Here is a 19,046-nt window from a genome sequence, read left to right as displayed (position 1 = left end):
GAGGAAACACGGCCCCCCGAAGATTCATAGCAGCCAAAGACCACATGAATTGTATACACAAAGGAGTCAGCGAAAGGGAGCTGGGTAGTTTGGGAAGGCTTGTTGAGGGGCAGGGGCTTGAGTTCACTTAAAAGAGAAGATAGCAACATTTGATAAGCATTCCTTTTCATCATGCTACTCCTAATGAAAAAAAAAAAGATAAAAACTCCTGACTCTAGGTCAGGAGTTTGAACACACATATCATAGTTAAGGACGAGGCACCGGAGTCAGGAAGGCCTAGGTTTGAGATCCACATCTGTCTCTTACCAGCTGTATTATCTTAGTCTTAAAATGTCATGTTCTATAAAATGCTAAGAATATATCAGAGTTGTGAGGATTCATGAGTTAATATATTTACAATGCTTAGAACAGTGTCTGGCAAACAATAGTACTCAGTAATTTTTAGCTTTTACTAACATTAATCCTTATACAACCCTCTGAGAGAAGGCGGGTGCATTTATTCATTCGAGGATATACACCTAGGGGTGCAGAGATCAACGAGGCTGCCCCAAAGGAGGGAACTCGCAGTCCAGCGTGGGAGGCAATCACTGCCCAGCCTGTGCAGTGTGCAGAGTGTCCGGAGAGCAGAGGTTGCTGGTTAACTAGTTCTACTGGAGAGAGGCAGGTGATGCCTCCCCAGTGATGCCTGAAGTGGTCTTGTCAGCTCAAAACTACAAAGGTAAGGACAGAAGCAGTCGTGCTGCCTTCTGGTGACGGGGTTGGGTGGACACCATGTTTCTGAGTTAGGTGAACTGGGGACTGGTAGGAGGAGGAGAGGTGAAGGAGCCAAGTCATGAATGGCTTCTTAGGCCACACTGAGGAGGAACTGCAACTCTGATCTAGAGGTGCTTGGAGCTGCTGAAAGTGGGAACAGTGGAGTGATGTGACCAAGCGGCATTCAGGAGAAGGAACTCCAGGAGCAGCGGGAAAGGGTGACAGCCTGACCAGGTGAGAGAGATGAAAGAAGACATCAGGCTCCTCTCTCCTTATCTGGTCCTCTACCCACTGGGCACACGTAACCCAAACATTAATCTATCAATCCTGTGCTTATATAAATAAACAGGCAGTTATTGACTATAAGTTCTGAAAATTGTATATTTCCTTCCCAGAGTACAGCAGCCTTTACGACTGTGAAAGAAGCTGGAAATCTCAGGTGAGTTCAGAGTTTAAAAAAAAAAAAAAAAAAAAAAAAAAGACTGGAGGCCATTTGTACATTATCTTAAAACCAGGTTGTTTATTAGTACGTACACACCCACACTCACACCCACACACACCCATACACCCATTCCTGATGCACTGAGCAAGTACAGTACTGAGAAGGGACCTGATGAGATACAGGAGGCTGGTGTGGAGGGCTCGGGTCACTGGTGACTCGCCAAAGAAAAAAATATATTGACTATGAGGCAAGGGATACACCAAGACAATAGCCTTCCATCACTGTTTGCACAGATTTCTCCAGATTTCTCTTCTTAACACCTCCCTGCAATACTTCTCAGGGTGCTCTGAATGGACCCAGCTATCCTGGCACAGCCACTGCCTTATGACATGGCCAACAGTGGCAGGAGTTGTAGGGGAGAGAGGCTGGGACTGAGTCGCCCATACAGCCAGCCCATCAAGAGCACCCTGAAGAAGTCAGACGGCTTTGCATTGCCCAACTCCACCAATCTTAGGAATCTCCATCATCTTAACACCCATTATGCAGGGATGGAAGCCCTTTATCTCCATCCAACTCATTTTCTGCACAATAATCCCTCCATCTCCACTCCCAGCAACCTGATGGCAGGGAGGCCAGGGAACACTAAGGGAGAGCAAGGGCAAGTGGCTGCCTTGCCCAAGCCTAGGGGAGAGCCCACCCCACCACACCACTGATAAGCCTCTCCTCTACTGAAAAGGAGCAGCAGGCTCTAAGCCCTGGCACTGCCCAGGTGCCATTGCTCCTTCTGGACTGGGTGCCCTGGCCCATTATCTCACCTGCAAGCCTAGCCCCTGCTCAGAACTCAAGGTGATCAGGTTGCAAAGCAGCTGCTCCAGCCACCTGTAGGATGGCACTGCACTGGCCCCTCTCCAAGAAACATGTGCCAGATGCTTTTCCTTTCCTCTCACTTTGATGAAGCCCTAGGTTCCATCATCCCACCCTGAACATAAGTCTTGAACATTTTCAGGCACCTAGGTAGGATGAGAGAGTAGATGAGGAGGGGGTGTTTCTTGGGAATAATATTCCTACCAAAACAGGACCTGTATCCCTCAGCTCAGGTTCCCACCATGCTGCTGGGGAAAGCAATGAAAATGGTGGAAGCTGGGTGGATCTTAGGAATTCCAGGAGGAGGCAGTCCCTGTACACCAAAAGAGCCCTGGATGAGGGTTAGGTGATTTGGGGACAAGCAGGAGAGTGGCTGACTTCACTAACATTGGTTTTCCTGAATCTGGGACATGAATCACTGTAGGAGAAGCTATTTTCTTCCTGGGAGGTCAGAGAAAGGAGGCCTCAGTCTGCCTTTTCCCTAAACTTGACTTTAGGGTCAATGTATATTCAATCCTCCCATCATGTTCATTTTTATAGGGCTGGGATTACTAAAGTGAGGCAGAGGAGGAGAGAAGGGAAAGGGATGCTGGGAGCAGAGCTAGCAATGCATGGTTAGATCTGTTCTGCCCCAGAGTCAAGATCCATACAACCTCCCTTCCCCACAGCCCAGCAGAAGCTCCACCTGATGGTTGGGGCAGGGGACATTCCCCCTGCCCTTTGGGCTTAAGGCTACCCAGAGGCCATCGGCTCTCCCTCTGGCTGGTCTGCCTGCACCTCTTATTGGGCAGGGGCTTAGAGTTTCCCCATCCTCACCCTTGGCTCAGAGCTCAGGGATCCATTTCTCTCTGGTTCTTCCCAAACCCACATTTGGGATTCAGCTTATGCCAGGGCCTGGAATCTCTACCTCAGTCTTCCTCCTCCCAGCCTCACCATCCTGCAGGAGAATGGGGTCTTCAATAGCCCTTCCCAGTCCCTTCCTGTCCCCAAGAGAATGGGGGCAGGAATCGCAGTCATGGTGATGGGTTGGGAGAGTGGTGATGCTGCGGATGCCAAAACCAGCTGCCAAACCATTTGGCACAGCCAGACGTGGACAGAGACCCTAAGGTTGAATAGCCCAAACAGGGCTGCGTCTGAAATGACCCTTTCTTAGAAGGATCATCCCAGCCCGTGGCCCAGGATCCTGGTCTTGGTGGAGGCTGCGGTGCAGACCAGGCTCGGTCCAGAAGAAGAAGGGTGGCTTCACATCCACCCTGGGAGGCCCTTCTCTCCTTCCCCCAGAATCCCAAGTGTGGACAACCTGGGTGCCTCCACAATACCAGGAGACCCCAGCCACATCCACCAGACTTACAATGGACACACGGTGGGACTCGGGGTAGTGGGGTGCCGAGGGAGTGGACGAATATATTCTGAGATCCAGGGCAACCGTAAAGTCACGAGACTAGGAGCCGCGGAAGGAAGGGGAACGAGCAGGAGGGGTCAGGGCCAGTGGAGCCTGTGAAACCCAGAAGGAGGAAGCCAGCCCTGGGGGCCGTGGCTAGTCCCGGAAGGCGGAGAGCATGTGTCCGTAGAGATAGTGGGAGTGAGCTGCGGGAGAGAGAGAGACAGGCATCACACTGTGAGACAGGTTGCAGAATGTGTGCGGCAGCGGCAATGCAGCGTGCTCCAAGCACAAAGCGCCCCGGGCCAGACGAAGCAGGAAGGGGCAAGCAGGGAAGTGCTGGTAAGCGGGGCTGGAGCGGCAGGGCCAGGCCGGCAGCCAAAGGCAGGTGTGTGGGGCAGAGGGCCAGCAGCAAGGTGCCTGCGTCCCCAGGCCTGGCCCACTTACCCCGAGCCACGGGCACACCCCCCGTCAGACCCGGGGCGGGAGGGTGGGGGGTCAGCAGGAGTAGGTCCGAACTGTGGAGGTCTCCAGTCTCTGCGCCCCCGCCGTCCCGGCTGGGAGAAGTCGGCAGCCGCGGGAGAACACACAGAGCGGCGGGTTAGTGCGCGCACACACTCCCCGCGGGGCGTTAGTGCAGCAGCAGCCCGAGAGCGCGGGGCACCAGCCTCGGCCTCGCCCCTCTCCACCCGGCCCGGCCCCAGGGTGCCAGGAAGGAGCCCGCGCTCGGCTGGGCCTCGGCCATGCCCAGCCCGCCTGTTACTCACCTTCAGGCATGATCTTCTTTGGCGGGGCCGGTGGGGGCTGCAGGGGCCCCAGGGTGGACACACGGAAGCCCACCGGGAGGGTCTCCGCCGAGGCGCTGAGCATGCCGCCGCCACCGTGGTGCTCCCGCGGCCGGAAGCGCTTCCTCCAGGAGGGCGCGCGGCGGAACACCTTGTCATCCCCCTGCACCATAGTGGACACCAGAGGCCCGAGGGCCTGTTGGAATTGCCATCCTCAAGCCCTGCCTGGAGGGGGCCAGTCGCAGCTGGTTCTAGGGGCACCACTCCCACCCCTTTGGAAAGAGGGAGCGAGGTCACTTCCCCTTTCTAGCCTTGAGTCTTTGCATCTGTACAGTGAATGGGGAAACCCTGCGACTCTGAAATTCCCTGTCTCCGGGTGGCGGATGGAGGGAGTGTGTGAGGGAGAATCTTGTTGGGTCTGCCATCCTGCAGTTGAACTGTTTCCCAGCCCACCACAATCTTCTCAAAGTGGGCTTGGCATGACCATTCGCCTTTCAAGGCATTCCTCAGCCTCAGCCCATGGGAGGTGACAGCCAGTCCCTGTATACACCGTCCTGTCCTTCTGGGGACTCCGAATGGCTGTAGCCCAGTATGCCGGAAGAGTACTGTGTTGGGCGGGAGTCAGACACCCAGCTCTGCCATTTTACTGGCTATGTGACCCTGTACCAGGTGAGTGACCCCTCTGAGTCTGTTTCCTCATGGGTAAAATGATAATAGTAACATCTGCCCGACCTGTTTCTCAGGTTGCCTATCACTAATGGGATTAGATGAAATCACCCTGTAACAGGGATGGGTCAGGCAGACCACCAAGCAGACGCAGGCTCCTCCAAAGGACATGGCAGGCAGCCCCCCTGTCATCTGCCCCCCCTCACCCATGCCAACCATGTCTCCAAAATAACTATCTCTACCACAGGGCACCCAGGACCCCAACCCTACAGGATCCCCCTCTGCACAGGCCTCCGCACCCCACACTTAGAGCCTCCATCACCCTGCTTGGAAGTCATGCCCAATCTCCCTCCACCCCATGTTCTCGGAGCTGATGCAGGCAAAGTGGGACTAGCAGGAACAATGGACATTCACCCACCTATTCTTGCCTCAACAACCCCTCCCAGCCATGGCCCCCTAGGGTTTGTTGTGTGTGCCCTGAGTGGGTCAAATGCTCTGATAAACTCTCAGCACCATGTACCTCTCTGTCATAGCACTCATCCTAGTAGTACTTTTATATGTATTTATGAGATTATTTCATTAATACAGTCATGCACCACATAATGTTTCAGTCAGTGACGGACGGCATAGACAATGGTGGTCCCATAAGGTTATAATACTTTTACTGTCCCTTTTCTATGTTTAGATATACAAATACTTACAAATGCCAGCAGTATTCAATACAGTAACAAGCTGCATAGGTTTGTAGCCTAGGAGCAACAGGCTATACCATACAGCCGAGGTGTGCAATAGGCTATACCACCTAGGTTTGTGTAAGTACATTCTATGATGTTCACACAGTGATCAAATTGCCTAATGATGCATTTCTCAGAACTTATCCCCATGGCTAAGCATCATTAAGCCATGTATGACTGCATCTCTTTCCTCCTCCTTTTCCCACCTCCCTCCTTTCTCCCTACCTCCATGTCTTTCACTTTCTCACTCACTCTTTCTCCCTCTCAAATTCTGTGCTCCATGGGGCAGAAAACATAATCTTTTTTGTTCCAACCAATGTATCTTCAACCTCTGAGCAGTGCCTGGGATCACATTAGGCACTCAATAAATATTCATTAAATGAATAGGTGGCAGCTGGCTCTTTATGCAGGAGTCCCATTCCTGAGTTTGTCAGGAACTTGCCTTGTCACTGCTGTCCTCCCCATGATCCTGCTCTTACCCTAGCCCAGAGCCTCTTTTCTCTCTCCCGCCTTCCCCTTGTCTCCATTTCCACCTTCAGCCAACCCTAAGTACCTGTTTCTGCATTCCTCCCCTGTCCCCTAATAGTCAGATGTTATTCCTTCCCGCTCCCCTCTTCCTTATTTCCCTTGAGTCCTCATCTCCATGTACAGGGAGAACTGGATACCACCCTTAAGAGCCTTGAAGCTTCAGAAGGGACACTAAGAACCAAAATCGGCAGAGGGTGTGGTTGCACGAGACAGCTCAAGGTTGCTGATGATATGCTAGACAGCTGGACAGGAAGCAGTCTCCTTGGACCCCAGACCCTCCCCTCACGCCCAAATCTTACCTTATTCCCAGGGCCTGGCTTCTACTCTACGCTTCCCACAAAAACCATCCTCTCTAGCCAACACCTAGTTGCATCCCAAAAACTCCACTGCACAGCTCTATGTACACCCCAATGTCTAATCAATAACTCCACCCAAGTGTCTGGGGCCTGATAGGTCAGACAGCTCCACAAGCTTCCCAGAGAAAGTGGAACAAGGGGGAAGAGCTCAGAAATCAGACTCGCATCTGTTCCGGTCCTGCTCTGCCACAGCAGATAAGTTCCCTCTTTGAGCTTCAATTTCCTCATCTGTAAGATGGGCATCATAACCTATCTCATGTGGTGATCATTACCATAAAGTGAGACATCGTCATCACTAACCACCATGCCCGGCACCATGCCTGGCATAGGGCAGGCATTCAAAGAATATTTTTGTAAGGATTGAAGGACTACATAGCTTCTAAATTAGACAGCACCACACTAACAAATATATGGGAGTCATTTCTCCAGACAGCAACAAAGAAAGCAGAGATCCTAAGTGCATGTGGAATTAGTGGGAGGGTCAATACCACAGGGGCATTAGGAAAACAGAGATCTCTCAGAGTTGCGACAGCTCTGGGTTGGGGTGGGGGCGCTGCCAGTTTATCCCATTTAAGGTATCTAAATGACCAAAACAAATACTTATATAAATATTTTTTTCTCCCAAACTTCAAGGTACCTCTGTGAAGAAAACACTTCCACAAAAATTCCTGAGAGTGTCCTGTGTCTCCCTGAGGCAGAGCAATCCTTCTACAAAGGTGGATTTTAACCCTGTTTTAAACCCTACTAAGAAACGGTGATCTGACTGAAGACGGAGCAGCGAAAAACAAACACTCTGGGCTTTCTTTTAACTTGTTTGGAACCAAATCAACCAGGGCAGACCTGACAGGCAAGGGCAGTGATAGGAAAGTGAGGAGGGAGGAGGAAGGGAGGCAGAGGAGGCGGGGGCCAAGGAGGGGATATGACCTCAGCAAACCAGTGCAAAACAAAACAAAACAGCAGGATGCTTAGGTTGGCATCTCAAAGGGGACCATACGGCTCAGAATGCCCTCAACTCAAGGGAAAGGCCTGATGAAATCAAGTGCAAGGGAGTTCCTTCAGTGACCAGGAGGGTGGAGAGAGGAAAACTTTAACTTGGTGTGAAGGTAGACCCGAGGGTGAAACTAGAGAAACCTGGGATGGTAAAAGCCCGAGCGTGTGTTTAGCTGTGCAGACTGCACTGGTGAGCAGGAGAGCAAACCTGTCATTTAACAACCTCAGCAGGGCATCTGCCTCCACACACCCACACTCCTAAAGGATGGGCTGGAATCTTACTGAGCAGGCTGGAGGTGTGCTGAGCTCTGCACTGAAGAAATACGGTCTGAGACATCAAGAAAAAGGTGTGATCCCAAAGATACGGCCCTTGGGGAAAATCTTTGATCCTATGTGGATAGGAAGGCAGGGCATAGAATTGGAAGATGCTAGAAGTACAACACATGGGCCTTCAGCTTTTGCACAGGAGTCTCACAGAGACTTCTCCACAGCCTATTACTACCCCAGACAAGTTCTTCTAGGGCTGGTCCACTTCCTCAACCCCCTGACATTCATTATCCCCATCCCCTCTGGCTCTCCTCCCTTAGACTAGCCTTCCAACAATTAGCCCAAGGAAGGCAGAACTCATGAACTTCAATCCAATTAAGATGACCAAATCCCCAAGGTTCCTAATTCATGGCCAGGTACTCACATCATCCAGCTTCCGGTCTGTGCCCAAGGCCAACAGGTTATTGAACTCTCTTTCCATCACTTGGCGTGCCTGGAGTCCATAGAGCAGGAGAGGGAAAGGTGGGAAGGGCTATAGTTAACTACCTTTATGCCATCTTTCACCATTTCCCTAGGGTCCAAGGGCAGAGATACAAGGCTTCAGTGCATTTAGCCTGTTAGAGGCCTTTACACACCTTTCTGAAGCTGCTCCTTCAAGCAAACTCATAAGTAAAGCTGTAAGCCTAGGATTCTTTCATATACAGCAAATTAGAAAAACGTAATTTTTTTAAAAAGTAGCAGCCTTGGCAACATAGTGAGACCCTGTTTCAAAAAAAAAAAAAAATTCATTAAATGGGCGTGGTTGTGAACACCTACAGTCCCAGATACCGGTTGGGCAGGAGGATAGCTTGAGCCCACGAGTCTGAGGCTGCAGGGAACTATGATCACATCTGCACTCCAGATTGGGCGATAGAACAGGACCCTGTCTCTAAGAAAAAAACAAATAAGTAGGATCATAGAACACATAGATAAAGAGACTTCACCTAGTTGGAAAAAAAAATTGTCTGAAGGCCGGGCGCGGTGGCTCAAGCCTGTAATCCCAGCACTTTGGGAGGCCGAGACGGGCGGATCACGAGGTCAGGAGATCGAGACCATCCTGGCTAACACAGTGAAACCCCGTCTCTACTAAAAATACAAAAAACTAGCCGGGCGAGGTGGCGGGCGCCTGTAGTCCCAGCTACTCGGAGGCTGAGGCAGGAGAATGGCGTAAACCCGGGAGGCGGAGCTTGCAGTGAGCTGAGATCCGGCCACTGCACTCCAGTCTGGGCGACAGAGCGAGACTCCGCCTCAAAAAAAAAAAAAAAAAATTGTCTGAAAGGGTAAAATCGTGCCTGTCTTTCTGGAGGGGTAAGTAAGCATGTAAACCATGGATAACCAGAATGTGACTGATTTGGGTTAAATAAATATATCTGATAAGTTTTCACATCAAAAACTTAAAATTAGGAAGCCTGCTCAGCTATGGATATTGGTTGTCCCTGGGCTGTGTGCATACACACTTTCTCTAGGCCTCCCAGGAGATTAATTCATTCACAGTTTCCAGAAATGCCAGAAACAGAAAAGTTTTCAAAACTGCTACCAGATATTTTTAGTCCTTTTTTTTTTTTTTTTTTTTTTTTGAGTGAGACAGGGTCTCATTCTGTTGCCCAGGCTGGAGTGCAGTGGCACAATCATGGCTCACTGTAGCCTTAAACTCCTGGGCTCAAGCAAAATTCCCACCTCAGCCTCCCCAGTAATTGGGACTACAGTCATGCATTACCAAACTCAGTTAATTTTTTAAACTTTTTGTAGAGACTGGGTCTCACTATGTTGCCCAGGCTGGTCTTGAACTCCTGACCTCAAGCAGTCCTCCCATCTTGACCTCCCAAAATACTGAGCATACAGGCCTAAGCTACCACATCAAGCCATTTTTAACAATTTTAAATGAGGGATTCCATATTGGGTCAGACACTACTTCTTCCAACAGCTCAATGACTGGGTTGGGAAATTAAGAAAGATTAGAAAGCCATGGAGAGGTGTCCCTGCTGCTATTTACAGAATTATTGCTTTCCTCCAAAATTGAATGCATTAGAGATAGGAAATGAAAGAAAGAGAAAAGTCCATTTCTGGGTAGAAAATATTACACATAGAGTTCCATAAGGACAGTCTGGGCCAGTATTGGGAACATAACATTTTTAGAAATGATCTGAAAGGAGAAGCATAGTAAATTTCAAGTATCCAAACGACACTGCTCCTCTGGGCAGTGAAAGGTGAGGAGGACAGGTGTACATTTCAGAAGCATCTCACAAAGCAATGTGAGTGGGTAGGAAAGTGGCAGATGAGGCTTGTCCAAAGTGGGCAAGTGGAGAAAACTGCACTTGGGGGAGAAATTCAGGCTTCTGTTGGAGAATGAAGGGATCTGTCCTATCCGTTTTGACTGGCCGGGGTGGGGGTGGGGGGTCACTGCAGAATGCCTACAGGACACACTGGCCCTGTACACTGCCACCACCCCTAAAAGGCCAACACACTGCCCAGAATTACGAGACAACACAGCCCTACCCTCACTCGAGCCAAAACGTGTCTGCTCCCAGAATAGCCTCTACAGCTCTGGTGGCTGAATTTCAAAAGAGATCTGACAGCTGCAAACAGTCCAGACAAGGGCAGCTAAAACAATCAGGGGACAGAGGCAAGTCTATATGAGGAAAGCCTAAAAGAATTAAGAACACTCTGTCTGGAGAGACAAAGGCTTGGGCCCAGAGGCAATACAATCAGAGTTTATGAAATCATAAAAGGTGAGAACTGGTTAAATACAAATAGCCTTACCAAACCTAAACTATTAGGAGGAGGTAGTTCCTTCCCCAGGGGCCTGACAGGGGCATTCTTAGGACAAATAAAATCAGGAAGTACTCTACACAACAAGCAGCATTTCTAGAATCTATTATCCACAGGAAGTTAGAAAGGCCAAAAATATAAATAGGTTCAAGAAAATTTAGATATATTCTTAGATGACAGCTCCATAAAAATGATGAAACGTAATTTCACGAGATGTTTAATCATTTGAGCTGTTGACAGAGAGCCAAAGCCCAGGCATGGAGAGGCTCTGGGCTGTGTAATTTGGTATATTTTGCTTTTTTAAGCCTGGGGGCCCAGGAGCAGATCCCTAGGGTGGTAGACAAAGGAGATATGGGCTCTCTGGTCCCTACGGGCCGTGGGGCTCCTTCCCCTCTAAGAAAAGTCAGATCAGAGAAGCAGGATGAAAAGGAAGGCTCAGCGTCTCAGCTATGAAGTGGGGTTAGGAGGAGATGGAGGTACCCAGAGCAGGATGGGGATATGCATTGTAAGAGCACACTGTGTGCCAGGCCCATGCTAGGTGTGCTCTGCATGTGAAGACCATGTGTTCCCATGAGGGCTTGCTTATGCACAGGGGACCACTTAGAGGAGGATTGAGGACATTGCGATCCCCTCTGGCATAAGCCCTAGAAAAGCTCCCCAACCCCAAGATACCTAAGCCTCTGTGTATGAGGGAAAGAAAGAGTGCAAGTAAGGGAGACAGGGAGAGACTGAGGTTGACTGATTAAAAGGCTACCCACCTGGGTGTTCTGTGTGGGGATCTGGAGGATCAGGGCCAGTGTGTTGTGGTCGAAGTTCTCGTCCAGGGCCAGCAAGGCTCCATGCACACCACTCTCATGCAGGTTTCCGGCATAATCCCGGAGCCCAATAGACTGAACCCAATGAACCACCTGATCGTTGGTCCAGACTAGCACATCTGGAGTGTGGGGAAAGAAAAGGGATGGAAGAAGATACTACATTTCATCAAGGGCCCTCCAAGGACAGAAGCAGAACTCCCTAAACCCAGAGCCCCAGTCCACCCTGCTCTCTGGCCCCCACCCCATTCCCAACTTTCCGTATCTTCTTTCTGTCCTCCCTGGAACCTGGGCTCCTGGGGAACCAACCCCCCACTCATTTCATCCCTGCCAGTTTACAGGACCTGGGGTCAGGCCAACAGGCTCTGAGCTTTCTCCCCAGAGCCCTTGCACGGGTCATCCCCCTGCCACAAGCTGGAATAGTCTTCATATTCTTTCCACCTTCAAGGTCTTCTCTAAGATTTGCATCTCCCATCCAACCCCATCCAGATCACCAAGTTCCACAAGCACACCAGTCTATAACACTGTCCCAGAGGATTCACTGCATTTGTCCAGTTAGTGGCTGCAGTCTGGCATGTGGGGTGAAGGGAGGGGATTATAGCCAACTTGGCATGGACCATGTCTCCTCCATCAGACTGGGAGCTCCCTAAGGTGAGGCTGCATCTTCCTTGTCAGACTGGAAGATTCACTGAGAGACAGAATGCCTCCCCTCCACTTGGCCCAAGGCAGGGACCAGCCAAGCAGGCTACTCCTGCACCCTCTCCAAGCCTGACAAGCTTACCCTTGATCTCGTGCTGGCTCTCCTCTCGCCTCTTCTCCAGCTCCTTCCGGTCATAATTCAGCCTCTTCAGACACATGATGCCATACTGAAGACTGGTTCTGCAGGCACACAGCCCCCGAGCCAGAGCCTCAGTGGGGCCACACTCCCACACTACCTGTCTCACATCCAGCACCAGCCACAGCATGTCCAGACCTACTGCCTCCAGCATAAAGAGCACCCCAGCCTCCCCATGCTCCTCCTTCCCCAGGGGCTTGCCTGAGAACCATCCCAGGGTTACTCCCTTTCTCTGTCTAACCCATATCCTCCCTCTCAGTCAGGAAGCAGGCCTGGATTGATGGGAAAAAAGTTCTTTGAATGAAACCAACATGTCCCTCTCTCCGGGCACTGGAATGACAAAGACCCCTACCACCTGCAAGTGAAAGAAAAAGCAAAAACAAGATACCCCTCTGTATCCCTACTTCACTCAGAGTCCTTACAACGGCCTATAAGATACTCCATGATCTGCTCCGCCACCTGTCTAACAGCCGCTTCAGCCACTCTCCCTCTTGCTCTCTCTGCTGCAGCCACACTGACACCCCTGCTGCTCCTCAAACACAGCAGGCTTACTGGGCCTGCAGGCCTCAGGGCCTTTGCACTGGTGGCTGCCTCTGCCTGGAACACTCCTCCCCCAGTCGGCTGTGTAGCTTACTCCTTTTGTCTCTATTAAGTCTTTGCTTAAATGTCACCTTCTCAGTCCAATTCACTAGTCACAGTGTTCATCAGATTTAGAATTGCAGTATTACCATCACCACCCCTAGCCCATACTCCCAATCCCTCTCACCCTGGTCTAATTTTTTCCTAGCATGTTTTGTCTATTAACATACCATGTATTTATTATTCCTTGACTGTCTCTTCCAGTTAGAATATAAGCTCTGTGAGGGCAGGGGTCTTTGTTTGTTCACTGATCCTAAACCCCTAGCACAGAGCAGGGACTCTACAAATGCTTGATTAATTAAATGAAATAATTAAGGCCGGGCGCGGTGGCTCAAGCCTGTAATCCCAGCACTTTGGGAGGCCGAGACGGGCGGCTCATGAGGTCAGGAGATCGAGACTATCCTGGCTAATACGGTGAAACCCCGTCTCTACTAAAAAAATACAAAAAACTAGCCGGGCGAGGTGGCAGGCGCCTGTAGTCCCAGCTACTCCGGAGGCTGAGGCAGGAGAATGGCGTGAACCCGGGAAGCGGAGCTTGCAGTGAGCTGAGATCTGGCCACTGCACTCCAGCCTGGGCGGCAGAGCGAGACTCCGTCTCAAAAAAAAAAAAAATAATAATAATAATAATTAATTCACACAAATTACTAAAAGCACTTAAACAGTATCAGGTGCAGAGCAAGCATTCAGTAACTAAGCCAGGCACAGAACCACAGATTCTATGGGTCAGAAGGAACCCTGGAGGCCATTGGTCCACGCTCCCACCTAAGGCAGGAGTCACCCCTGCAGCTTCCTTCAGAGTAGTCACTGAGCCTGTATCTGAGCGCCTCCAGGGGCAGCGAACTCATTACTTCTCAAGGCAGCTCATTCCCTCTTAGAAGAGCTATAGTGTTCTTCCTTCCGTGAACACTACTTTGTCATTCAGCTTCTCTGATTTTTTCCATCTTTACAGAATTAGAATGGAAGGTCCCTCCCAACTCTACCTGCTTTTGACTCTTATTGAGGGCACTACTTTGTGAGATTAAATTGTGCAGCCTGCTCCCTCCTTTTCTCCCCTCACTTCTCAGCAGGAGGCTCTTCTGCCTAGAACAGAGCTCAGAGACGCCACTTCCAGGAACACTTTTCTGGCCCAAGCTGCCCATGTGTTGCTCAAGCCGCTGGTTTAAGCCTTGGTCCGCTGTGAAGGGGCATGCGCACACACAGCTCATGACTGGAAATGCCTTCTGTCTAATTTCAATCTCACTCACTATAATTTCCAGTCCAGTTCCTTTCAAAGCTGCTGCATACCATGGCAAAACTATAAAGCCATTAAAGTTAAGTCAACCTGGGTTTAGATGCCAGCTCTGCCCCTTCCTAGCTGAGAGGCACCCAGCAAATGTGAGATGGGGTCACACCTGTCTTGCAGGTGACAATAAATGCAAGGGCTTAGCCCAGCCTTTGGGAACATTACAGGCACTTGGTAGTGGCAGCACTATTAGGGTGACATTTATGACTATCGTGCATGCTTGTCCTACCAAAACAGGAGCTCTTCTAGAAGACCTGCTCGATAGAGCACCATGTCCCAAGGAAAAGAGCTCTGAGTGGGGTGTCAAGAGACAAGGATTTGAGCCCCATTCTGTAATCACCTGGCTGGGTGACCCGATGGAAATCAACCTCTATTGAACTTGTTTTCCTTATCTGTAAAATAAGGTTTTAAAATATCACTTTCTTATCATAATAATTATGATTTAAAAGAAATTTTAAAGACGTAAGAACATGCTTGTGAAATGTTACATGGAATAAAAGCAGGTAGACACATAGTTTGGTGGTGAGATGTGAAAATGCTTTAGAAACTCTGAAGTACTCAAGATTCAGAGCTGAACCTAGAAGCCCACGTTCAGGCCACAGTTCTCTCCTGGGGATGGGGCAGAGGGGTTGGGGGGAGGATTTCCATAGTCCTGGCTGGGGCCGGGCTGACAGATCCTCTAGCAGCCCAGGCACATCCCGGCTTGGCAGGGGAACAGCTCATCTCTCCCCAGCCCTATCAATCACTGAGAAGGGGACAGGTGCAACTGGGCCTGGCAGCCTCCAGGCAGAGACAAACGATTCCCTTTCAGCCCTAGCTGATTGGGGTGGGGGCGGGTGCAGAGGAGAGCATGCAGTCTTCCCTCACAAGTCAGCCCTCATGCTGGGGTCAGATGGGCCAAGGGTTCCAAGCCAGGAGGCTCTGTGCAGAGTGGTGCCAAGAGCACTGGACTTGAGTCAGCATACCTGGGTTCCCCTGTACTCTGCTATCATCCCTGAGTGACCTGGGTTACTGCTCCTCCCCATGCCTTAATGTTCTCATCCACAAAACAGGCACGCTAACAAGATCCCTTCCAGATTTAACTTTCTGTAAGATTTCTGAGTTGGAGAGACCACAGGACATCCACAGAGCCCTGAGAGAACCTTGAAGAGCCCTATTCCTGGTCTTACTATCCAGCCAAGACAAGTCTTGGCTCAAAGAGCCACCCACACGACTTGAAGCTGGATGTTAAGAAGGACTTCCTAAAAACTGCCAACTCCTAGCACCATGGCCACCAACTGCATTCTCCAACACAATGCCTGCTGGGACCAGGCAGGTAACACACGTGAGAGAAGAGGCTGGGGGGGTGGGAGGCCCTTGAGCAGGCCCATCCATCCTGAGTGGACTCCACTCTTTAGCTCCAGCTGGTTGCTTCCATGCTAGAATGTGTTGACAAAGCTTTCAAGTTTTCAAGAGAAGCCAGAAATCCAGAATTGTATATAAAATCTACTGTTTAAATACTGGCAGCTCAATATGAGTTGTTAAGATATATGTGGGCCAAACAAAAACAAGTCTGTGGGCCAAATTCTGCCCACGGGCTGCCAGTTTGGGACCTGTGCCGCAGATACTTTTGAACAGAAGATCTTTTCAGCAAAGAGGAGGAGAGGACTGGATGACATCCTATAAAAAAGGATGTGAGCCCAAAGCGGAGAGGTTCCGATCTGGGATGTCAGCAGGGCAATGGCCCAGGAAGATCTTCCCCCTCAACTTGGAATGAGACACCTAATTGAACACTAGGTTCAGTTTGAGTCTTGTCAGAGTTAACACAGCAAATTCAGCAAGTGCAAAGACAAGCAATAAAATTCAGACCTGGGGGAAAATCTCAAAAGAGGTGAAGGTAAAGAAAAATGACTTTTTGTGTCTTTAGGACTAGACATAATGACCTAGTCATTATAAGGACAGAAACCTGGTCAATTTGAGGATCACATCCTCAAATTACAGGATGTGACAAGGATTTGACAAGGGAGACTTTCCCAAGGGGGAGACCTGTTGCCATTCAGAACAGGCCACAGAAAGAGATGAAGGCACCTCTGTTCCTGGAGGCAGACCCTCAGAGCTAGGGGAGGCCCCCACGAGGGAGGTGGCCCTGGGCCCCAGCCGCGCTCACCGATGGAAGCTGTCCACCATCTTCAGGTGGACCCGCAGGTCCTTCTTGGTGAGGTGGTCCAGCATGCGGGCGTCCACCAGGCACTCCATGAAGTAGCTGCGGTACTGCGGGAGCCCCAGGCTGGGTAGCCATTCATTCCCAATCCACTCATGGTTCATGTCCCCATAGGCCAGGGTCTAGGGAAACAAGATGCAAAAGGCTATTATGGGGGAGGAAGGTAGAGCCGGCAGGCTGAGGCTGGTATAGCTGGTTAGGAGATGCATGAATCCATCCTCCACCCATGAGGGAGGAAGGGCATTCCAATACAATTTCAGTTTTATCTTCAATAAGGGGGCTGGTAGTGGCGGGAGGTGGGGATTTTAAATGGAACTTTTTAAGATCTCGAAATGATACAGTTCCACTCACATATCAATTATCTACACTAATGAACAGAAGTAGCTATCCCGGCAGCAGCTAATATGAAATCCTTCCTGTTGACTCTGGATTGCATTTGCGGTATTGTGCAGCAGACGTGCCTTCCTGACTCTCAGTGAGCCTCAAGCCCGCTAAGCCCAAGGGAGATGCTGTGTTACAGAGGACCTGCAGTGTGGCAAAGGAAGCCTGTCTCACTCCAGGACAAGGCTGGTTTTATGCAGGAAACAAGGAAGTTAAATGTTGGCAGAAGATTGAAAAAAATAAAGGATGGTGGCCTGTGCCTGAATAGCCAGCAGCGCCCATTCTCTAAGGCCTGAGCCTCTGCTCCAAGAATGCTCCAGGTCCTTTGTTGCTTTCCCACACACACCCTGCCGTGTGGTCCTGCAGGGCCTGTGCCATGTGGACGTCGCCTCCTGACCTGGGCAGGGTGTTCCCTAACCACCCATCTTGAGAAAGCTTCAGTTTTCACAGCGACCCTACCCGACTCTTCCCTTATCCTTACTTGATGTTTTTAGATGGAAAAAGTCTATTTTGTTCTCTTTTAACAATGTAATAGCTGATACACACAAGACTATATGTAACATGCTCATTATGAAGCATATAAATGAAGTTAGCAACAGTGGACACCAACCAAGCTAAGCAGCAGAGCATTACCCACACTGTACTGTTTGCACACTGATGCTCACTGTCACCACACGTCTCCTACTGCCCCTCTAAAAGGGAACCACTATGCTGAGTTTTCTGACTATTCCTTTGGCTGTAAAAAACTGTTTTACACTTTTTACAATCATCCATGTATATTTCCCTAAACAATATATGATTAATTTTGTTTGGTTTTGAGTTTTGGTATCAAATTCCATGCATCTTTTAGGATCTGCATTCTTCATTTAACATTCCATGTCTCAGATCCCCCCAATCACCTCTGCCAAGGGTGTTTTTTTTTTTTTTTGAGACGGAGTCTCGCTGTGTCCCCCAGGCTGGAGTGCAGTGGCCAGATCTCAGCTCACTGCAAGCTCCGCCTCCCGGGTTCACGCCATTCTCCTGCCTCAGCCACCCGAGTGGCTGGGACTACAGGCGCCCGCCACCTCGCCTGGCTAGTTTTTTGTATTTTTAGTAGAGACGGGGTTTCACCGTGTTAGCCAGGATGGTCTCGATCTCCTGACCTTGTGATCCGCCCGTCTCGGCCTCCCAAAGTGCTGGGATTACAGGCTTGAGCCACCGCGCCTGGCCGCCAAGGGTGTTTTATGGCGTGAATGATTCAGCCAGTCTCCTGCTCGTGAGGTTTTCCCTGAGCAGATACACACAGTGCTGCTCCCTGTTTCATTCTTCTTCACAGCTCGCATCACTATCCAATAGTGTCCCTTTATTTGTTTACTTATTGAGACTGTCTTTTTTATCCCTATTGACATGGTTTGTTTACTGATATTATTCCTTTATTTGTTTACCGCCTCCATGAGGGCTTGCTTTCTTCACTTCTATATCCAGAGAGTCAGGAAAGGCCTAATCCCTATATTTGCTCAATAAATGTTTGCTCATGAAATGGATGAAAGACCTTCGCTCAGTTCACCAGAGTGCCTCTGAGAGGGACAGCGAGAGGAAAAATACTCACACTAATCTAGGTCTCATTATTCCCAGGAAAAGGGTGAGACTGAGGAGAAGGGCCAGGGATGCAGGGGCCACAGCCCTCCAGGGCTCCTCACCTGCCACCCTGAGAAACCAGAACAAGCAGATAGAGGGTACTGGGTGGGGGCGGGGGGCGCTCTGATGGGAGCAGAGAACCCGTATCCAGGGCTTTTCATGTGAAGAAGGACTCAGAGATTCCTGCTGGGGAGAGAACCTACTGGAAGAACATTGTCCTGAAGTTTTGGGAGCTGGTTCTAGACAGGGGAGGGAGTCTTACCTGAGCCCAGCTGCCCTCCTCACTGTCCTAGCAGGAACAAGTGCAGCGTGTTAGGGGAAACAGGCAAAGTCAAGAAACCTATCAGCTCTACCCTAGGCCCCATCAAGGAGAGGAAAAAGATGTCCCAGTATCTGGCTGGGTGACTGGGGAAAGCCTGTCGGGATGGTTAAGAGATAACACAAGGTTGGTGTGTGCACCCATGTTTGCAGTGAGGCAGGGCAAATGTGTGTGTGGCAAAAACACACACCTCCCAGGCTTGACTGGGAGCCAGGCAAGATGCCCAGCTCTCCCAGCACTCCCCATTCCTCCACCAGGGAGGAAGCACAAGGGCAGAGACCCTGTGGTTCAAGTCCATAGCAGGGCAAAGCCCTCCCCAGCCCAACTCTCCTCCACTGCAGCACACCAGTGGCCCAGGGCAAGCTTGTGACCTCCTGGGAAGGACCA

At 50.3% G+C, this 19,046-nt stretch overlaps 1 protein-coding gene across 4 annotated transcripts in view; it reads right to left on the bottom strand.

Annotated features, from left to right (window-relative positions):
- Window positions 1-1,249: 1,249 nt before the first annotated feature.
- Window positions 1,250-19,046, bottom strand: part of PPFIA4 (PTPRF interacting protein alpha 4) — a 52,390-nt gene continuing 34,593 nt past the window's right edge. For 2 of the 4 annotated variants that reach the window (XR_004057287.1, XR_004057288.1), the window contains 7 exons: window positions 16,289-16,464; window positions 12,168-12,265; window positions 11,333-11,508; window positions 8,191-8,259; window positions 4,208-4,388; window positions 3,888-3,997; window positions 1,250-3,646 (listed from right to left, as the gene is read on the bottom strand). Coding sequence is in view for 2 of the 4 variants with exons in the window: in XM_030930451.1 (XP_030786311.1) it covers window positions 3,597-3,646; window positions 4,208-4,388; window positions 8,191-8,259; window positions 11,333-11,508; window positions 12,168-12,265; window positions 16,289-16,464; window positions 18,603-18,629 (777 nt within the window). In the remaining 2 variants the exon portion in view is untranslated. Of the gene's footprint in view, window positions 3,647-3,887; window positions 3,998-4,207; window positions 4,389-8,190; window positions 8,260-11,332; window positions 11,509-12,167; window positions 12,266-16,288; window positions 16,465-18,602; window positions 18,630-19,046 lie in introns of all 4 variants that reach the window. The other 2 variants (XM_030930451.1, XM_010378821.2) reach the window with 2 other exon arrangements.

This window comes from Rhinopithecus roxellana, chromosome 1, assembly GCF_007565055.1.
Source record: "Rhinopithecus roxellana isolate Shanxi Qingling chromosome 1, ASM756505v1, whole genome shotgun sequence".
NCBI classification, from domain to species: Eukaryota; Metazoa; Chordata; class Mammalia; order Primates; family Cercopithecidae; genus Rhinopithecus; species Rhinopithecus roxellana.
This window is presented reverse-complemented; position numbering and strand designations above follow the sequence as displayed.